The sequence below is a fragment of the Lipotes vexillifer genome, unplaced genomic scaffold (genome assembly GCF_000442215.2).
Source record: "Lipotes vexillifer unplaced genomic scaffold, Lipotes_vexillifer_v1.1 scaffold575, whole genome shotgun sequence".
Taxonomy (NCBI): domain Eukaryota; kingdom Metazoa; phylum Chordata; class Mammalia; order Artiodactyla; family Lipotidae; genus Lipotes; species Lipotes vexillifer.
The window spans coordinates 2,375,318-2,395,494 of NW_006780198.1; the positions used below are offsets into that span (position 1 = coordinate 2,375,318).

At 41.1% G+C, this 20,177-nt stretch overlaps 1 protein-coding gene across 1 annotated transcript in view; it reads left to right on the plus strand.

The window, feature by feature from the left end:
* The first annotated feature begins 13,012 nt into the window (after nucleotides 1-13,012).
* PARK7 (Parkinsonism associated deglycase) overlaps nucleotides 13,013-20,177 on the plus strand; it is a 15,960-nt gene continuing 8,795 nt past the window's right edge. Inside the window, exons 1-5 of the mRNA XM_007453308.1 lie at nucleotides 13,013-13,016; nucleotides 14,003-14,120; nucleotides 15,515-15,616; nucleotides 17,444-17,503; nucleotides 18,369-18,438. Coding sequence (XP_007453370.1) covers nucleotides 14,031-14,120; nucleotides 15,515-15,616; nucleotides 17,444-17,503; nucleotides 18,369-18,438 — 322 coding nt within the window. The 5' untranslated portion in view covers nucleotides 13,013-13,016; nucleotides 14,003-14,030. The remainder of the gene's footprint in view (nucleotides 13,017-14,002; nucleotides 14,121-15,514; nucleotides 15,617-17,443; nucleotides 17,504-18,368; nucleotides 18,439-20,177) is intronic.

The window sequence follows — 20,177 nt, forward strand, 5'->3', positions numbered from 1 at the left end:
TCTCTCTACTCCGACAACAAAAAAAAAAACTGCTTAAGAAGCAACAACAACGAACCTAGAGATAAATCTAACTAAAGATGTACAACTTCTGCAGAAACTTTATGAAACTTTATTGAAGGGCATTAAAGACTTGTCCTGCCAGGTGTCAAAAGCTATTATTAAGCTACTGTAACAAAGACAGTGCGTATTGGCACACGGACAGACAAACTGACAAATGGAACAGAATAGAGAGCCTAGAAACCACCCGTGGATAGATGGAAATTTGATAAATGACAGAGGTGTATTGCAGATCCATAGGGAAAAAAGGGACCATTGGATAAATGGTACTGGGACTAGTGGTTATCCACATACAAAAGTCAACATTGGATCATTACTCACGACATACACAAAAATTATTCCTGATAGGTTAGAATTAAATACAAAAGACAAAACTTAAAACTTTTAGAATAAAATGTGAGGAAATATCTTTATGATATTGGGGCAGGGAAGCATTTCTTTAATCAGGACACCCAAAAAGATGTTAACAATGTAAGAAAAGAGTTGTAAACTGAACCATATTAAATTAAGAACGTTTCCTCTTATTACCACAAAGACAAAGAGAGACACAGTTAAAAAGAGAAAAAACAAATTGCAAACAAATATTTATAACACATAGAAGTAACCAAAGATTATTATCTAGACTACATAAAGAACTTTTATGAATCAATAAAAGAGAAATAACCAAGTTTTTAAAATGGCTTAAAAAACACGAGCAAGCATTTATCAAAAAAGAAACACAAAATGTATAAAAACGTGACGGAAATGCAAAATAAGACCATGGTGAGATGCCATCCTAAACCCACTAGGTTGGCAAAATTGAGTCTAAAAATGCGTGAGGGTGGCAAGGATGGGACTCAGTGGGATGCTTGTACACTGCTGACAGGGACGCAAATTAGAACAACCACGGTGAAAAGCAGTTCAGCCCTGCAGTAGACTTTGTATTGTTCAGAAATATTTGCTGCCCCTCCTGGTGTGACGATTATACTTTCTGCCCTATTATTGCCGAGCTTGGCTGCAGGAATTTTTCTTAAAGTTAGAATCTAGCCAACGACATATGAGTGTGTTCCTTTGCCACAAGATGGTCAATGTTCCAGGTAGAAGCTGCTCTCTCCACCTAAATCCTGGAGTGAAATAACATGGGACAGAGTCACAGCCAGTCTTCAACAGGCATGTAATGACATCCAGAAATGCACCTCTGTTGTATGGTTGTAATCCATTAAGATTGGGGGGGGGGGGCTTCCCTGGTGGCGCAGTGGTTGAGAGTCCGCCTGCCGATGCAGGGGACACGGGTTCGTGCCCCGGTCCGGGAGGATCCCACATGCCGCGGAGCGGCTGGGCCCTTGAGCCATGGCCGCTGAGCCTGCACGTCCGGAGCCTGTGCTCCACAACGGGAGAGGCCACAACAGTGAGAGGCCCGCATACAGCAAAAAAAAAAAAAAGATTGGGGGGTGCTCATTTGTCATTTCTGCATAATTTAGCATACCCTTACTGACATGGGACTAGCTCATAAAGTTGAACATTCATATGCCCTAAGATCCAGAAATTCTACTTTAAGGAAGTTTCCCTAGAGACACTCTTAAATAGAAAATATATAAAAGCACATTCATAGCAATATTTTCCATAATTGAAAAAAAAACCTGGAAACAACCCAAATGTCCTTTGGTTCAGAGTGTATTGATAAATAATGGTATATCTGCAAAGCTGTACAGCAGTCAAAATGAATGCATTCTAGCTAGCTACGCACAATAACATGAATGAGTCTTACAAATACACTTCTGAGTGATTAAAGTACAAATCTCCATACAGCACAATACCATTTTCATAAAGCTCAAAAACAAACAAAACTAAGTAAAATAGTTGTGGGTTACATAATTATATGATACATGATTTTCTTTTAAGCAAGGAAATGAAAGACAACATTCCTGTGAGAAGTTGCCTGGAGTTGGGGTGGGCAGGTAGACAGGAGATGAGGGAGGGAAACAGCACACAGATGGATGCTCGGACCCTGACTTTGACCCTATAAAGGGTCAATTATTAAATATTCTAGGCTTTGTGGGCCATACAGTCTCTGTCACAACTACTCAACTCTGCTGTTGTAATGCAAAGTCCACCTGAGGGTGCCTTGTGGGCTCTAGGAAAACTACTTACGGACTCTGAAATTTGAGTTTCAGATAATTTTATGCGTCATGAGGTATTATTCTTATTCTGATTTGTTTTTAATTATTTAAACATGTAAAACCATTCTTAGCTCATAAACTATACGAAGGCACATGGCATCTCAGATTTGGCCCATGGGAGTTTGGCAACTCCTGCTCTAGCACTCAGGTTGGGCTATGTGTTCATGGGTCTTCACTCCTGTTTCATTTACTAGTTTATGTATATAAAATATTACTGTTAAAGTTTTTAAGAATAAAATAAAAAGTAAGCTGTGCCTCAGAGGGGAGTAGGACAAAGGCAGAAGATGGGAAGATGGAGAGGACCAAGGATATGCAGGGACATTTGACTCTTTCCAAAACTGTTCCTCAAGGTCTGCTTTTTCTTCTTTTGTTTGTTTGTTTGGTTGGTTGGTTTTGGCCACATTGTGCAGCACGCAGGCTCTTAGTTCCCTGACCTGGCATCGAATCTGTGCCCCCTGCATTGGGAGTGAGGTGTCTTAACCACTGGACCACCAGGGAAGTCCCAAGGTCTGTTTTCTTTTAGTTTTTTGCTCTTGACCCCAAACTTGGGCAATGATGATGACTGCCCTCATTCTCCCCTGACAATGGAGGATGTCTTGTGTTGAATGATTGAACCGATGGAAAATTTGATGGGGGATAGTGCCTGCTTCTTATGGCTTATTGCCATATGTCATATTAGCACCCAAAAAAAATAGAATTATTTTGATTATAATTTTAGCTGCACGACTGGCCTACATGATTAAATTTAAAATATAATTCTCTTTGGATTTCAAGGAAACTAGCCCAAACCTCTTAAGCAGTATCTAGAAAATGTCACTTTTACCACCATTTCTGTCCCATTTTTTCTGTTCTGTTAAAAGTGGTACATCTTGAAAGGCCAAGTCATTAGCATTTAGAAAAAAAAACTTGTTAGGGTAACCGTTGGTATTATCCAGTATGGAGCTTTTAAATTTGAAAGGTACGGTAGTGGGATCCCTCATATTTCTCCTGTGATTCTTCTCAAGAGAGTTCCAACACATCTTTGGATTTCCTCTTCACAGTTCACACACTCCTTCCTCTTCTTCTGGAAACCGGCAACTGCAGGCATCTTCCTCTTGGGCTGTTTGTACTGGTCTCATAAATGCTAAAAAGTAATTTAAAAGAGAGTTATCTTTTGTTGTCTGGTTGAATCATTTAACATTCATTTTCCATAAATCCCATTTGCAGAACATCTCTCAGCAGCAAACATTGTCAACTTTAGTTTGAACCAACTCATCAGCAAGAGAGGCAATAGCAAGTATAAACATTTTTTCAGGATTATTTAAGATTTTTTTTCGTTTTACCAAATACTTTTTTATTGGTCCTGAAAAAAACTAGTTTCTTTATTGTATACAAAGGCTAAAAACAGTCTTGAGCGTGAATCATTATAGCATAAAATTAGTCATGTGCCAAACGTAACTGTAGTTTCAATTCAGCAGCACATGTTTTAGTCTTGAGGGTTACTTAGATTACACATTAGATGGTTTCTTTTGAATGAAATGTTTATGGCATCGAGATGTTAAAGTTACTCCCACTGCTTCCATCAATTAGTAAGTAAAGAACTGATTTATGCACTAGCTTCCAGATTTTCATTTACATGGTAATTTGTGTTATTGCTGAGAAAATTTCAATCCTAAAATATATATTAAATTATACATATATATATATATACACATACACATATATATAATTATGTCCCCACACCCAAGCCTACCAGTAAATATAAATTATTTTTATAGCCTGTCAAAGCAAAAGTTCCGACCCCAATTTTATGTGCTTGTTACTATTAAAAATAAAAAATAACCAAAACCCAACAAGCACACTATCTCCAAGAACTTATGAAAAACTGGCAATACATCCAGGAATACCAATGAGACATTCTTTTCCTTTGAAATAGCATCAAAGATGAATTTTTAAATGGAAATCTGCTTCTGGAAAGATACGGTAGTCATACTTTTCCTTATTCTTCTGACAAGTATTGCTGAAAAGGCTGGACGTTTTATATATAACAAACATAAGAGGAATCTGAAAGGTGGCAAGAAAGCAGACCAGTTAAGGAGCTTGGAACCCAAGGAAAAATATGGCCTTGAGTTCCCTGAGTATTCTCTCTGTTTCATATGTCCCAGACTGAGAACTGGAGGCGTAGGCTAATAAAAAAAAATGCCCCAAGAAAAGTCTGATCTCTCTAGCTATGAAACCAGGAAAAGAGCAGAGTAACAAAACTAAAAGCTTGTAAATAATCACAGCTCTACTATAGCAAAAAAAAAAACCACGGACCCACACCCAAGCACACCACTAAAGACCCAGTAGAGAGCATAGACTTACACCCTTGCCAAGCTCTATCAAGGCTCACTGCCCCATCCTCATTGGGGCAGCATCAGAGGAGTCTGAGTGGAGAGCTAGGACTTCACCACCACGCAACAGTAACAAGGCCACCCCACCCCCCACCCATTCAGTGTCAGTGGAAACCATGTGGGGAGCAGGAACAAAGTATCTTTCCTCATCCCAGACAGGGTAGTATCAGTGGGGGCTTAGTGGGGAGCAATAACAAGGATCTACCACCCCCAGGAAGTCTAGTATAGAACCTGGACTTCCACCTCCACCTGGCAGCATCCTCCTTCCTCTGCCAGAGTGGTGTTAGAGGAACCCTGAATAAACACCAGCTTTCAATTATATCCAAAGTCTGATAACATCATAGCCAATGTCTAGGTTTCAATTAAAAAAAATCACTTGTCATTCTAAGAACCAGGAAGATCTCAACTTGAATAAGAAAAGGCAACAGATGCTAGCATCTAGGTGATATAGATGTTAGAGTTATCTGGCAAGGATGTTAAAGCAGCCATCATAAAGATGCCTCATGGAATTCCCTGATGGTCCAGTGGCTAGGACTCAGCAGTTTCACTGCTGAGGGCCCAAGTTCAATCCCTGGTTGGGGGAACTAAGATCCCACAAGCTGCATGGCATGGTAAAAAAAAAAAAGAAGCTTCAACAAGCAATTGGGAACACATTTGAAATAAATGAAAAAAAAGAAGAAAAAGAAAAGAAAATTTTAAAAAAGAACCAGGTGACAATTTTAGAACTGAAAAATTACAATAACCAAAATGTAAAATATCAGTGAATGGGCTCAGCACAAGAATGGAGAAGACAAAGGAAAGAATCATTACCCAATGTGAATAACAGAGAGACAAGACTGGGGAAAAAATGAACAAAGCCTCAGAGACATGTGGGGTTACAGGCAAAAAAACTTAATATCATGTCATTGGAGTCCTTGAAGAAGAAGAGAAAGAGAGTAGGGCTGAAAAAGTATTTGAAGGAATAATGGCCAAAAATTTCCCAAATCTGGAAAAAGGCATAAATCTACAGATTCAGGAACCTAAGTGAATGCTAAACAGGATAATCCAAAGAAATCCACACCAAGATACACTGTAGTTTAAGTTTGGAAAACGAAAAACCAAAAAAAGAGAAAAAGAAAAGAAAGAAAGAAATCTTGAAAGCAGCCAGCGAGAAGCAACACATCACTTATAGGGGAAAAGCAAATTGAATGACAGTGAATTTCTTACCAGAAACCAGGCAGGCCAGAAGAAGTAGCATATTTTTCAAGTGCTGAAAGAAAAGAACTCTCAAGCCCAAATTCTATACCCAGTGAAAATATCTTTCAGGAGTGAAGGGAAAATCAAGAAATTTTCAGACAAAAGAAAGCCTACCCTAAAAGAATGGCTCAAGAAAGTTCTCTGAACAGAAGAGAGATGATAAAAAAAAATGTATCTTGGAACATCAGGAAGGAAGAAAGAACAACAGAATGAGCAAATATATGGGTAAATAAAATAAACTTTCTTTCTCTTGAGTTTTCTAAATTATGTTTGATGGTTGAAACAAAAATCATAACATTAAGATGGTTCTCAAAGCATGTAGCAGAAATATTTTAGGCAAGTATATTATAAATTGTAAGAGGTGAAAAGGATGTAAAGGAAGGTAAGATTTCTATACCTTTTTCAAACTGTTAAAATGTTGATGTAGACTATATAAATATGTATGATACTTAGAGCAACCACACAGGAGCTATACAGAGATACACTCAAAAAATATAAAGATAAATCAAAATGGAATTCTAAAAAATGTTCAAGTAATCCACAGGAATGCAGAAAAAGAAAACAGAGGAATGAAAGCCAGAGAAAGCAAACAGAGAACAAAAAATAAAATAATATCTTGAGCCTTATCATATAAATAATTACAATAAATGTACATTGTTTAAATGTACCAATCAAACGATAGAAATTAGTAGTGTGACCATTGTATGTAGTCTATAAGAAATTCACTTCAAATATAAAAATGTGGGAAGGTTGAAAGTAAAAGGATGGAAAAAAGATATACCATGTATATTATTAATTTTTAAAAAAGCAGGAGTGGCTGTATTACTATCAGATAAAGTAGACTTCAGAGCAAAGAAAACAACCAGACATAGAGAGGGACCTTACATAATTATAAGAGTTAATTCACCAAGAAGGCATAGCAGTACTAAATATGTATACAACAAGCAACAGAGCTACAAAATAGGTGAAACAAAACTGACAAAACTGAAAAGAGAAATATACAAATCCAGAATTATATTTGAAGAATTAAATGGCCCTCTCCCAAGAGTTGATAGAAAAACTTGACAGAAAATCAGCAAGGATATAGAAGAATTCAACAACATCATCAATCAACAGGATCAAATCAATATTTAAGAACACTCCACCCATCTTTTCAAGTGTCTATAGAACATAGACCAAGATAGACTGTAACCTGGACCATGAACCAAACCTCAGCAAATTTAAAAGAAATCACACAGAGAGTGTCCTCTTATTACAGTGGAATTAAAATAGACATCAACAGCAGAAAGAAAACAAGAAAATCACCAAAAACTTGGAAACTGAAAAACACACTTTTAAATAATCAAAAGAAAAACAAAAAGTACACCAAACTGAATTAAAATGAAAAAAACAACATATAAAAATGTGTGGACGCAGCTAATTCAGTACTGAGAAAGAAATTAATAATGTGAAGTTCTTATATTAGAAAGACAAAAAGTCTCAAGATTCGGAACCAAGATGGCAGAGTAGAAGGACGTGCTCTCACTCCCTCTTGCGAGAACACTAGAATCACAAGTAGCTGCTGGACAATCATCAACAGGAAGACACTGGAATTCATCAAAAAAGATGCCCCACATCCAAAGACAAAGGAGAAGCCGCAATGAGATGGTAGGAGCGGTGCAATCACAGTTAAATCAAATCCCATAACTGCTGGATGGGTGACTCACAGACTGGAGAACACTTATACCACAGAAGTCCACCCACTGGAGTGAAGGTTCTGAGTCCCACGTCAGGTTCCCAACCAGGGGGTCTGGCAACGGGAGGAGGAATTCCTAGAGAATCAGACTTTGAAGCCTAGTGGGATTTGATTGCAGGACTTTAATAGCACTGCGGGAAACAGAGACTCCACTCTTGGAGGGCACACACAAAAGTAGTGTGTGCATCGGGACCCAGGGAAGGAGCAGTGATCCCGTAGGAGACTGAACCAGACCTACCTGCTAGTGTTGGAGGGTCTCCTGCAGAGGTGAGGGGTGGCTATGGCTCATCATGGGGACAAGGACACTGGTAGCAGAAGTTCTGGGAAGTACTCCTCGATGTGAGCCCTCCCAGAGTCTGTCATTAGCCCCACCAAAGAGCCCAGGTAGGCTCCAGTGTTGGGTTGCCTCAGGCCAAACAACCAACAGGGAGGGAACTCAGCCCCACGCATCAGCAGTCAAGCGGATTAAAGTTTTATTGAGTGCTGCCCACCAGAGCAGCAGTCAGCTCTACCAACCACCAGTCCCTCCCATCAGGAAACTTACACAAGCCTCTTAGATAGCCTCATCCACCAGAGGGCAGACAGCAGAAGCAAGAAGAACTACAGTCCTGCAACCTGTGGAACAAAAACCCCAATCAGAGAAAGATAGAAAAAATGAAAAGGCAGAGGACTATGTACCAGATGAAGGAACAAGATAACCCCAGAAAAACAACTAAATGAAGTGGAGATAGGCAAACTTCTAGAAAAAGAATTCAGAATAATGATAGTGAAGATGATCCAGGACCTCGGAAAAAGAATGGAGGCAAAGATCAAGAAGATGCAAGAAATGTTTAACAAAGACATAGAAGAATTAAAGAACAAACAAACAGAGATGAACAATACAATAACTGAAATGAAAAATACACTAGAAGGAATCAATAGCAGAATAACTGAGGCAGAAGAACGGATAAGTGACCTAGAAGACAGACTGGTGGAATTCACTGCTGTGGAACAGAATAAAGAAAATAGAATGAAAACAAATGAAGACAGCCTAAGAGACTTCTGGGACAACGTTAAACGCAAAAACATTTGCATTATAGGGGTCCCAGAAGGAGAAGAGAGAGAGAAAGGATCAGAGAAAATATTTCAAGAGATTATAGTCAAAAACTTCCCTAACATGAGAAAGGAAATAGCTACCCAAGGCCAGGAAGTACAGAGTCCCATACAGGATAAACCCAATGAGAAACACACTGAGACACACAGTAATCAAACTGGCAAAAATTAAAGACAAAGAAAAACAATTGAAAGCAGCAAGGGAAAAATGACAAATAACATACAAGGGAACTCCCATAAGATTAACAGCTGATTTCTCAGCAGAAACTCTACAAGCCAGAAGGGAGTGGCATGATATACTTAAAGGGATGAAAGGGAAGAACCAACAACCAAGATTACTCTACCAGGCAAGGATCTCATTCAGATTTGATGGAGAAATCAAAAGCTTTACAGATAAGCAAAAGCTACGAGAATTGAGCACCACCAAACCAGCTCTACAACAAATGCTAAAGGAACTTCTCTAAGTGGGAAACACAAGAGAACGGGACCTACAAAAACAAACCCAAAACATTTAAGAAAATGGTCATAGGAACATACATATCGATAATTACCTTAAATGTGAATGGATTAAATGCTCCAACCAAAAGACACAGGATTGTTGAATGGATACAAAAGCAAGACCCATCTATACGCTGTCTACAAGAGACCCACTTCAGACCTAGGGACACATGCAGACTGAAAGTGAGGGGATGGAAAAAGATATTCCATGCAAATGGAAATCCAAAGAAAGCTGGAGTAGCAATACTCATATCAGATAAAATAGACTTTAAAATAAAGAATCTTACAAGAGACAAGGAAGGACACTACATAATGATCAAGGGATCAATCCAAGGAGAAAATATATCAATTATACATATATATGCACCCAACATAGGAGCAGCTAAATACATAGGCAACTGCTAAGAGCTGTAAAAGAGGAAATAGACAGTAACACAATAATAGTGGGGGACTTTAACACCTCACTTACACCAATGGACAGATCATCCAAAATGAAAATAAATAAGGAAACAGAAGCTTTAAATGACACAATAGACCAGATAGATTTAATTGATATTTATAGGACATTCCATCCAAAAACAGCAGATTACACTTTCTTCTCAAGTGTGCATGGAACATTCTCCAGGATAGATCACATCTTGGGTCACAAATCAAGCCTCAATAAATTTAAGAAAATTGAAATCATATCAAGCATCTTTTCTGACCACAACGCTATGAGATTAGAAATCAATTACAGGGAAAAACTGTAAAAAACACAAAACATGGAGGCTAAACAATACGTTACTAAATAACAAAGAGATCACTGAAGAAATCAAAGAGGAAATCAAAAATTACCTAGAGTCAAATGACAATGAAACACGATGATCCAAAACCTATGGGATGCAGCAAAAGCAGTTCTAAGAGGGAAGTCTATAGCTATACAAGCCTACCTCAAGAAACAAGAAAACTCTCAAATAAACAATCTAACCTTACACCTAAAGGAACTAGAGAAAGAAGAACAAACAAAACCCAAAGTTAGCAGAAGGAAAGAAATCATAAAGATCAGAGCAGAAATAAATGAAATAGAAACCAAGAAAACAATAGCAAAGATCAATAAAACTAAAAGATGGTTCTTTGAGAAGATAAACAAAATTGATAAACCATTAGTCAGACTCATCAAGAAAAAGAGAGAGAGGACTCAAATCAATAAAATTAGAAATGAAAAATGAGAAGTTACAAGAGAGACCACAGAAATACAGAGCATCCTAAGAGACTACTACAAGCAACTCTATGCCAATAAAATGGACAACCTGGGAGAAATGGACAAATTCTTAGAAAGGTATAACTTTCCAAGGCTGAACCAGGAAGAAATAGAAAATATGAACAGGCCAATCACAAGGAATGAACTTGAAACTGTGATTAAAAATCTTCCAACAAACAAAAGTCCAGGACCAGATGTTTCACAGGTGAATTCTATCAAACATTTAGAGAAGAGTTAACACCCATCCTTCTCAAACTCTTCCAAAAAATTGCAGAGGAACACTCCCAAACTCATTCTATGAGGCCACCATCACCCTGATACCAAAACCAGACAAAGATACTACAAAAAAAGAAAATTACAGACCAATATCACTGATGAATATAGATGCAAAAATCCTCAACAAAATACTAGCAAACAGATTAAAAGGATCATACACTATGATCAAGTGGGATTTATCCCAGGGATGCAAGGATTCTTCAATATTTGCAAATCAATCAATGTGATAAACCATATTAACAAATGGAAGAATAAAAACCATACGATCATCTCAAAAGATGCAGAAAAGCTTTTGACAAAATTCAACAACCGTTTATGATAAAAGCTCTCCAGAAAGTGGGCATAGAGGAAACCTACCTCAACATAATAAAGGTCATATACGAGAAACCCACAGCAAACATCATTCTCAATAGTGAAAAACTGAAAGCATTTCCTCTAAGATCAGGAACAAGACAAGGATGCCCACTCTCACCATTATTATTCAACATAGTTTTGGAAGTCCTAGCGACAGCAATCAGAGAAGAAAAAGAAATAAAAGAAACCCAAATCAGAAAAGAAGAAGCAACACTGTGACTTTGCAGATGACATGATACTATACATAGAGAATCCTAAAGATGCCACCAGGGCTTCCCTTGTGGCACAGTGGTTGAGAGCCCACCTGCCAATGCAGGGGACATGGGTTCATGCCCCAGTCCAGAATTAAAAGTGGAACCTGAAGATGTAACTCAGTTGCTGCGATTTCATGATCAAACTCTACCTTAAGGAGATGAGATGTTACTTCTTATGGATGCGCTAAGTAAGTGGTTTCTTGAGCTGGAATCTACAAATGGTGAAGATGCTCTGAAATGATTGAAATGACAACAAACGATTTAGAATATGACATCAACTTACCCGCCAAAGCAGTGGCAGGACTTGAGAGGGCTGACTCCAATCTTAAAAAGTTCTAAAGCATTTGGTAAAATGCTACCAAACAGCACTGCATGCTGTAGAGAAATCCTTTATGAAAAGAAGAGTCAGTTGATATATTTTCATTGTTTTAGTTTAAGAAATTGCTACAGCCGCCCCCAACCTTCAGCAAGCATCACCCTATTCAGTCAGCAGCCATCCACATCCCAGGCTCCACCAGCAAAACCCTTTCATCAGCAAAAAGATTAGGACTCCATGGTTAGCATTTTTTAGGAATATTAAAAAAAAAAAAAGCATATACTCTTTTTGGACGTAACGCTATTGCGCACTTAACAGACTACAGTATAGTGTTAATATAACTTTTATTTGCACTGGAACACCAAAATACTCGAGCGTCTCGCTTCACTGTGGTGGTGTGGGACCCGACCTGCAGTATCTCTTTTTTTTTTTTTTACGCGCAGGCTCAGCGGCCATGGCCCACGGGCCCAGCCGCTCCGTGGCATGTGGGATCTTCACGGACCGAGGCACGAACCCGTGTCCCCTATATTGGCAAACGGACTCTCAACCACTGCGCCACCAGGGAAGCCCTACAATAGCTTTTAAGTACACTTAGACGTGCCTGATGTTACGTGCTCAGCTCCCTCCCTAATTCTGTGGATGCAGAAGCAGCTTTGGAATCTTTAAAAAATACTATTTTGGGAAACGAATACACCTGAAATTAGCCCCCGTAACCAAATTAGTCACAGGCGATCGGGTGACAGAGCGCAGGGAGACCCTGAAGAGTCCTAATATAGCGGGGGCGACGAGGGAAGGCGCTCCAGGAAACAGGAACAATGCAGAGGGAGCCCTAAGTGCACAGATGCGTGAAAGGAACAATTCTACTGATATTTTGTGAAAATGAGTATTTAAAGGAAGCCGACGCACTCTCCAGACCGGCACAACAAAAAACGTATGGGCTGCGGGAAAAGAAAAAAACGGGTTAAATTCAGCGTGAGCCGGGGGCACGCCGGACCGTGCCTCGGATGTGGAAGATTTCGGCAGGATACGTGAGTCCACAGGCTTCCCGCGATGCCGGTTGTTCCAAATGGAATCAGTCCCAGGCGCACGCTCTCCACGCAGAAGGGTAGGCAGCTCCCACCCGTTCTCCAGGGTGGGTTCCGCCGGATGTGACGCAACGTGATGCGAGCGACGTGCGTCTGCGCAGTGCGAGGCTGAGCAGCCGGGCCGGACGGCGCGCGTCTGCGCAGTGAGGGGCAATGAGAAGCCGGACGGCGCGCGTCTGCGCAATGAGGGGCTGAGCCCGGAGCGTGGCGCCGCGCGTGTGTGCTGTTTTGCGTGCCTGCGTGCGTCCTGGGTTAGTTTCATTCTGGCTCTGTCGTCCTCCGGTTAGAGGTGCCGCTGGAACGGGCCAAGTCTCCGCGTCCCTGGGAAGAGGCGAGGTTCAGGTCGGGGTCTTGGGGAACCCGGCGTGTGCGCAGGCCGTGGCGCCGCGGGCGCGCAGGCTGCCCGCTGGACCCTCGGGGGGTCCCGGAGGCGGCGCGGACCTGGCCGGCGTCTCGCAGCGTTTGAGGAGTGGGCGGCCTTCTGACATAAGCAGAGGACGCCGTTAGGCCGCCAGCGTAGTAGCAACGCTAAAGCTGCCGGAATTTGCGTGCATAGCGTCCCACCAGCCGGGAGCTAGTTAAACCTGTGTGTGTTAGCATCGTTTTCCCAAGATCAGTTCACGGAAGACGAACTCTGCGGAAAAAGAACAGGCTAAAAACTATTCAGACCCTGGCTTAGCAGCCGTCGTTTACAATGGCGTTTGCTAAGTGCAAAGAGAGAATCTAGCTGCATTGAGCGTAGTGAGGGGGAATTACCATTTTTCTCCGTTATTAAAAAAAAAAAGTGTGTTCAAATACTTAACATTGTTAACCTCCCCCGAATTTTTAGTGCAGTTACTGGAACTAAAAAAACAATCTCCTCCAAAAATCTCAGGAGCTAATTGCTAAAGAGTGTATTTCGTTTCTCACCCAGGTAATAAAGTTTAGTCGTTTCTCTGTGAAATAGTACTTGAAAAAAGACGACTTTGTACTTCCCCCGCGTCGTGTGACATGAAAGACCCATGTACTTGTGTCTTGGAAAATTACATTTGCAATATATTACTAGGAATTGGATTTTTAAAAACATGATAAAAGAAAATCTAAAGAATACCAGCGTGTTGGCAACCTTACTGTGTTTTCATCTCAAAAAACATCAGTTGAAATGCTGTGAAAACAGTGTTAATCTAAAATGCATTTTTCATGTTCAGTTGTGTTTGTGTATCAAAACCTTTTCCCTAGGAGGCACTTAGTTACCCTCCTTAAAAATGTTCCTAAAATTGAAGTTGTTGGCTCTTACAGAGTCGCAGTGAAAGTTTTCCGAAAATCTTTTTTTTTTTTCTTTTTTTCAGTTACATCTTTAAAAAATCCAACATCAAAATGGCTTCAAAAAGAGCTCTGGTCATCCTGGCTACAGGAGCAGAGGAGATGGAGACGGTCATCCCTGTCGATGTCATGAGACGAGCTGGGGTATGTCTCCCAAAGTTTTCTAGCCCTCCTCTCTTTTAAAACACTTGGATTTTTATAAGTCATTTTGAATAAAGCAATGTTCCATGTACTTTACGAAGTATTTCAAACAGACACGACAGTACAGGGACTGATTCCACCTGTTTATCTACTGTGCACATTTACTACTTGTTAACATTTTGCTATATTTCTTTCTGACCTGTGCCTTGAAGAACAGGTGCTTTAAAGGAGGAAGGCATTGCAAAGCCCTCTTTGTAAATTTCCCTAATCCCTTTCCCTTTCTTGCCCCAGAGGTAACTGCTGTCCTCACAGTGACGTATGCGTGTCTTTAAAGTAGCATTAGAGTGTGGTTCTCATTTTGCATGTCTGTGGTATAAACCTATATATACATATATAACCATAGTGAATGCTTAAATAGCATTTACTGAGTGGTAGGTATCATTCTAAGCACTTATGTAAACTTTTTAAAATTTTATAACCTTATGAATTATTGCCATTCTCATTTTACAGTTGAAGGAACTGAGGCACAGAAACAATAAAATAGTTAAATAAAGTGCCCACGTTGTAGTAAAAGTATAGATCCAGTTTGTTTATTTACAAGTGCTGTGTAGAGAATTCCCTGGCGGTCCAGTGGTTAGGACTCCGTGCTTCCCCTGCAGGGGGCACGGGTTCGGTCGCTGGTTGGGGAACTAAGATCCCGCATGCCGCGCGTGGCATGGTCAAATAAAAAAAATAAAATTGCTGCTTAGTATTGCACTGTAGGAATATGCCAGTCTATCCATTCCTTTATTACATTGTTTCACAGCATTCTAATACTGTAATATTCTTGTACAGGTTTCATTGTTCACAGGTTTAGCAGTTTTTCTTGGCTCTATGCCTAAAAGGAATTGCTAGTTGCATGGTTGATGTTACTAGATTTTGTCAAATGACTATCCAAAGCACTAATATGTGGGCCCACCAGCAGTGAGGAAAATTCCCATTTTTTCCAGTATTGTCAACTTTGTAAATTTTTGCAAGGCGGAGTAGTATTTCGTTGTTTTAACTTGTATTTCTACCTTAAGAAAATACCAGGAGGGTTAAGTGGCAACAGCAACTTTGCCAGGTGGATTATTGATAGGATGATCATATAATTTATCACCTAAACCAGAACACTTGTGGAAGAAAGAACACTAAGCAGACAGGGTGCTGGGACAGCATCTTTAATTCATACTGTTCCAGGCAAACTGGGACAGACCTAGTGATTAAATATATTTAGCCATCTTAATAGCCTAAGGTCAGCATGGTTTGGTTGCAGTATTTCCTGCCCAGTTATTTTAAAACACAGGGCAGCTGTGGAAATGTTACTCTAAATTTATGTTTCAGTGTTCTTAAATATCGTGATGATGTCTTTCTCTTAGATTAAGGTCACCATTGCAGGTCTGACTGGAAGAGACCCGGTACAGTGTAGCCGAGATGTTGTCATTTGTCCTGATGCCAGTCTAGAAGAGGCAAAAAAACAGGTTTGTTCCATATACTTGGAATTATTCCTTCCTCTGGCTCCTTTATCAGTTTCTTGAACTGTCTCTTGACTACATCTAAGACTGTTGTTAGCACAGACTTATTTTAAGAAAGTTACTTTGCTTGGACGTCTTCGGCACCAAACTAAGCCCTGGGAAGTGAAGGACTTTGCCTTTTTCCACTGTGTATCCACGGAGCCTGGCAGGTCCCTGATACCATGTGTGCTCAGTGTGGGTGGATGGGTGGGACCCTTACATCAGTGTTCTGGCTCATACAGGCAGCCTGTCTTCCGCTTATAATTATGTTACTTAATATAAAAGAGTCAAGTGGACATTTCCCATTCATTTTTTGCTCTACTTGAAAGCTCCTTCTTATCTTTCCTTTATCAGTGACACAGACGTGGTTGTGTGATTCATGTTACATGGAACGACTCATACTTGATTTGTGGTCGGATTAAGGGAGGGGTAAGAGGTCCCCTGAAATTGGTCACTTTTTCATTATTGCGGTTCTTCCTTTTGAGGGGGACCAACACTTCTGGGAATCTGTCAAGAGCTGTGGTCCCTTTCCTCAGAAGCATGCCCCGCGCTACGGATACCAGACAACTTTGCACACGGTTTCACCGGGCTCAGGCTTCGGGGGCCGGTGTGACAGGAGTGTAGGCTGTACCCTGTTGGAGCAGAGCTGTGGCAGAAAAGCAAGCAGAGCCCTCTCATGGACGGCCATCTCTGCCCTCCTGGGGAACCTGGAGCCTGATTTCCCTATGCCTCACTCTCAAATGCATAGAAAAAAGTGTATTCCTTTCTAATAAATCCAGTTATTTCAGATTTATTTGCTAGACTGTGGAGTGTAAGAATATTGGTATTTCACATAAATTGTTGAAACTTTCTAAATAGCAGGTTAAAAATGAGAGAGTAGGAGTAAGTATTCCTTCCCTGTTCCTTTTTGTCCTGTGGTGTCTGGGTGTTTTAGAACAGGTGACATCTTGTGTCTCTTTATTGTTTAGTTCAGTTTCTAAAAGGCGTGAAAAAAATCCGTACTCCACAAATATTGTTCGAAGTTTTGCTTGGTTTTCAAACAACACAGGACATTTTATAGTCTTTAAAAGTAACTCTAAATGTTATATGTCGGACTAAAAATGTAGATTTTCATTTCATTTGCTTAATGACTAAATTTTCAAAGCTTTTAACAATTTAAGATACTGTATTAAACCAATTTCTATTTGTAATTTCAGCAAGTTTGAAATCATTAGACTTCTAGGGTGTTTTGGTACCTGGGATACTAAAATATTACATCATTTTTATCCTCCAAGTTCCATTTTTCATAAGGTTAAGAAAAACTTTTTGTGCCTTTTAGAGTTTGTTTTGTTTTTAGTTATTTATTACTATGTACATTCTCGTTGAAAACAATTCACGCAGTGTAGACAAACGCAGGGTCAAATGCTAAATGTCCCTTTCTTGTTCTCACCCTCCCCCAACCCTGCCTCAGTTGGCGATCTCCTTTGTCCATGAGTGTCTGTATACTGTACACATGTATGTGGGGGCATTGAGAGGTGTGTACACACATGAATCTACATGCGTGTGTATATTTATTCTTTGTACAGGAATGAGATCATGATACGCCTGCAGTTCTGCAGCATGGACATCGTTTCATGTTACTGTATACAGATTTTCTGCAGTTTTTACTAGTTACAATATCCCGTTATAGGGAAACTCCTAATTTAACTGTTCTTCTGTGAACAGCTTTTTGCTCTGATGTGAAAGTGTTCCTGCTTAATGCACACTTCAAGTGAAACATTTTCACGTCCTTTTTCATTTTTTGAACTGTTACAGGGACCTTACGATGTGGTGGTTATGCCAGGAGGTGGTCTGGGCGCACAGAATTTATCCCAGGTAAAGCTGGGGGGCTTCAGCCTCTCGTATTCTGCTGGGTTTGCTGCTGAAATATTTCAGGAAGGAGGCTGTGAATAGATTAGGAAAAGGTGAAATTAACAAAGTGCTGTTCTAGCTTAATTTTTTTAAAAAGTTTCTAATAACATTTACTATAGAAGTAAGCGGAATTGGTGAAACAGTTATGAACAGATTCTGTGAATACAGTTCAAACGTAAGACTACTTGTTTTTTTCCCCCAACCGCAACAGAATGATTAGTTTTGTGCTTGTGAGAAGGGTTAAGCCTATAAGATAAGAGATCGGCTGTCTACTCAACCATCGGGGTTAGGGAGGTTGCAGGGGGCTGGAGCTGCCAGCTTGAATGAAAAATGGCATAAAAGAAGCCGCTGCTGCTGCTTTTTGTCTTGTGTGAAGAGTTAGCCTGCAGAAGGAAGAGCGAGGGGTGGCAGGGGCAGGGCGCACAGAAGCTCCTGAGGCAGGTTGAATCAGGCATTTGGGACTGCTTAGCTCCACTCCCTGCTTTGCTGTCGGAAAACACCCAAAACAGCACATTTCCTCCCTTCTGTGTCTTTCTCCCTAGAGTACAAAATGGCAAGGGTTAATATGCCTAAGGGAAATTGCTTTTCTTATCTTTAAACATCTTTAAGAAAAGGGTACCTTTTTCTTATAATAAATGCCTTGATTGGGTTTAAGGATGTAGAAACACTACGAATTTGGTAGTTTTTATATTGACGATGTGGCAGTATTGTTGAAAAATAGATAGAAGACCTTGTGGTTTAAGCTAAAATCAGATTCTGCCACAGTTGCCAGCCAGAGATTGGCTGCAGCTTAATGACAACTTGCTGTGTTTTTGGTTTTCTTTGACAGTCCTCTGCTGTGAAGGAGATACTGAAGGAACAAGAAAAGAGGAAGGGCCTCATCGCCGCAATCTGTGCGGGTAAGTACAGAGCCGTCCTGTGTTCAAGTGTGGTGTTGGCTTTCTTCAAAACATAGGTGACGGGGTCGCGTCTTTAATTATAAGATCATGTCCCCAGCACCTCTTCCCCTTCCTAAGGCGTGAAGGGCACCCGCATCGGTGTATTTAGTTTGGGGCATGAGGCTGATGTCATCTCAGAAATTACTACAGTTCCGTTTTCTGCCTCTCCCTGCCTTTGGTCTACGTTCTGTGAAACTTAGTGTTTTCCCTGTTTGGTGGACCTGGAGGAGAATGTGGCCCCTCTGGCACTCAGTAAACAGCTTGTTATGACACATCCCCATGCCAGGAAGAACTGCCCACACAGGGTCAGCAAGAATTGGGCCAGCGTCAGAGCTCTGCCCTGTGCTTGCCCTGGGGGGCTTCCTGCCTGGTCCCCAGTGTTGAGTGCTGGGTCTTAGGTACTGTATTCTCTGCCACTTCATTTAGAGTAAGGCTGTTGGTGCTTTGTTGATGTCTCCACATCTTTGAAACCTAGTAATGCTTTGGTCTTTGATACCATTTTAAAGTCCATCCTTTTTGCTCTAACATCAGATGATATTCTGCCATCTTGCATTTTTTTCATAGTGTAATTTTGGCAGATGCCTTCCTTATTCATAGGTCTTCATTAAGTGTTTGTCAAAAAGAGCATATAGGGGCTTCCCTGGTGGCGCAGTGGTTGAGAGTCCGCCTGCCGTTGCAGGGGACACAGGTTCGTGCCCCGGTCTGGGAAGATCCCACATGCCGCGGAGCGGCTGGGCCCGTGAGCCATGGCCGCTGAGCCTGCGCGTCCGGAGCCTGTGCTCCACAACGGGAGAGGCCACAGCAGTGAGAGGCCCGCGTACCGCAAAAAAAAAAAAAAGAGCAAATAAAGAGATGAATGTATGGATGGTTAATTAAAATGATGTGTTGATATTTTCTTCAATACAATAGACTTTTTAAAAGAAGTCATAGGCCGGGGATCTGGGGACTGCATTACAGCAGTGGTTCTCAGAGTTTTTTCAAAGGGTTCGTAAGGGCAAAGCAGGTACTATTAACACATTATTTGCCTTTTTTCTTCTTATTCTCACAAGAGTGACATCAGAGTATGACGATGTCATCATTCAGGCATGGCTTGTGTGCTTGAGTATTCTTATGTTGTAAACCTGTCCCAGTTTTAATTTCTAGCATGGCAGATATTGATAAATGTAACTCGTATAATAGCTAGAGGGGTCCTAAGACCCCGTTACATGTTTGAGAACCTCTGCATTAAAGACCGGGAAGGACTGAGGGGCAACCACCTGGCAAGCCCCGTCCTTGGGTTCCAGTCAGCACTGACCTCTGACCTGCCCTTGGGGCTCGGGGATTTCTGTCTGCTGAAGGACGCTGCAGCCCAAGCAGCTGCATCCCTCCTTGTGGAGGAAGACAGAGGTGCTGTCATTCATGCAAGGGATTACTCCACGCCCCCTCCCCACGTGCTGACCCTCACCTCTGCCTCATTCTTAGTGCTTTACCTAAAGGAAGAAAGGAAGGGTTTGGGCTGGGTTTGTCCTCTTAGGACTGTGTTGCAAGTAAAAACCGCATATCAGGGCTTCCCTGGTGGTGCAGTGGTTGGGAGTCCGCCTGCCGATGCAGAGGGACGCGGGTTCGTGCCCCGGTCCGGGAGGATCCCACGTGCCGCGGAGCTGCTGGGCCCGTGAGCCATGGCCGCTAGGCCTGCGCGTCCGGAGCCTGTGCTCCGCGGC